The 1632-nt window shown below is 39.2% G+C and overlaps 1 protein-coding gene across 1 annotated transcript in view; it reads right to left on the bottom strand.

Moving 5' to 3' along the window:
- Positions 1 to 741: 741 nt before the first annotated feature.
- Positions 742 to 1632, bottom strand: part of Cth (cystathionine gamma-lyase) — a 24597-nt gene continuing 23706 nt past the window's right edge. The window contains exon 12 of the mRNA XM_005357454.1: positions 742 to 1301. Within this exon, the coding sequence (XP_005357511.1) occupies positions 1293 to 1301 (9 nt within the window). The 3' untranslated portion in view covers positions 742 to 1292. The remainder of the gene's footprint in view (positions 1302 to 1632) is intronic.

Raw genomic sequence — 1632 nt, 5'->3', positions numbered from 1 at the left:
ACGTAAACAGAAGAAGTTGGGTCAATCCGCCAGGAAATCAGCCCCATTTACCTGCATTCTACAACGCAGGAAGCCATCTCATCAGCTGGACGTGCAGGAAGTCAGACTGCTCTCTCAGAGAGATCACCCAGAAGGTGAAGAGCTTAGTTATCACTCAGTCCCCAATGCTCAGGACTTGGTCAGTAACTAACGGCTGGGCACATATGCTGGTTTACAAACCACAAAGAAAGCCTGCTTCCAGCGAGAGCCTCCAGCTGCTGCAGCCAAGAGGCCGTGCTGTGCACACCTGATCCACAGCAACTTGTAATATGCCTGATAAGACAGAAAGCTTTTCGCCAAAACCGTTTAAAAATTCTGCTTGCTGGACTCACGGCCTGCTCATGATGTAATATGCCTAACTATGAAAATCTGTGGTTTGCTTTGTCTTATAGCAGGGTGCATGTAGATTTATTAAGGAAAAATTAAAAAGAACTCCTGTGGAGGGAGAAATACCCAAAATATTCTGGTTTTAAGTACAACTTCCTTTACCTCATTAAACTTACTATTTCAGATAAAAATAAGAAAAGTATAAAACGCACCATACATATGATTTATACCTAATATGCAAATATTAAACTTTAAGAATAAATATTACTCATTTACATTTATAAAAAATAATAGAGTTTGAGGCCTCTAGAGCAATCACTGGAAATGAAAAAGAATCCAGGAATAGCAAAGCAGTATCAGGGAGGGGTACATTTGATAATTAGGTTTATTTAAGAAAAACAGCAAATATCAAGTACAATCTTTAATTACTAGAATTTCACAGTAGGCATTTCAAATATTTGAGTTTTGGCTCATAGTAATTAAATAAAAAACATCACTTTCAATAATTTTTTTCAACAGGATGGAAAAAAATCACGATTTAAGATCATTCATTTAATAATTTAACTTCAGAAAACATCAATACTGAATTATGACATTGTAAACATGATTAAAATATATCTTAGGCTACAAAAAAAGAAAAAACCCAGCAACATAATTCCCCAAATAGCCACAATTCTTGCTCCTGGGATACAAATGTAGCAAAATTACCAAAATGATACTAACAGAACCAACCTGTCAGGAGAAGATAAACAGAAGACAGTTTTTAACAGGGAAGGTTATAGCCGTAAAAGTCATTAGGTGCCTTAAAATGTTCTCTGGGAAATTCTGCAAATGCTCCTTTATGATCTGTCCAGTTATTTGGAAGATCTGACCCCTTGGATGCAGCTCCTGACGGCAGCGCTGGAATGCCAGCTTCAGCTCAAACTTCACGGGTGCTGTATCAATAACACACAGGAAAAGAATGTCAGTGACCTCCACATTCCTTCCCGAGAGCTCGTTCTGAGGTTCCTGCACATTCACCCATGTCAACTGTCTGCAAGTGACACCTTTAGAGGTGACAATGAAGCCATTTCTCTTTAATTTTGGTGATGATCAGATTGAAACTGGGGTGGCTCTAGACTGGGTTTGTGTGGGTGGAGGAAGGAGTTGGAGTCAGATGCCCAATACTGTGAGAACCCGAGGTGATGGAGATGGTACCAAATAAAGCTCAGAAGCCTGAATCATCAAATGTGCTCAATGAGGCTGATATTGTGCTAGGAGATACTG

The sequence above is a fragment of the Microtus ochrogaster genome, chromosome 21 (assembly GCF_000317375.1).
Source record: "Microtus ochrogaster isolate Prairie Vole_2 chromosome 21, MicOch1.0, whole genome shotgun sequence".
Taxonomy (NCBI): Eukaryota; Metazoa; Chordata; class Mammalia; order Rodentia; family Cricetidae; genus Microtus; species Microtus ochrogaster.
This window is presented reverse-complemented; position numbering and strand designations above follow the sequence as displayed.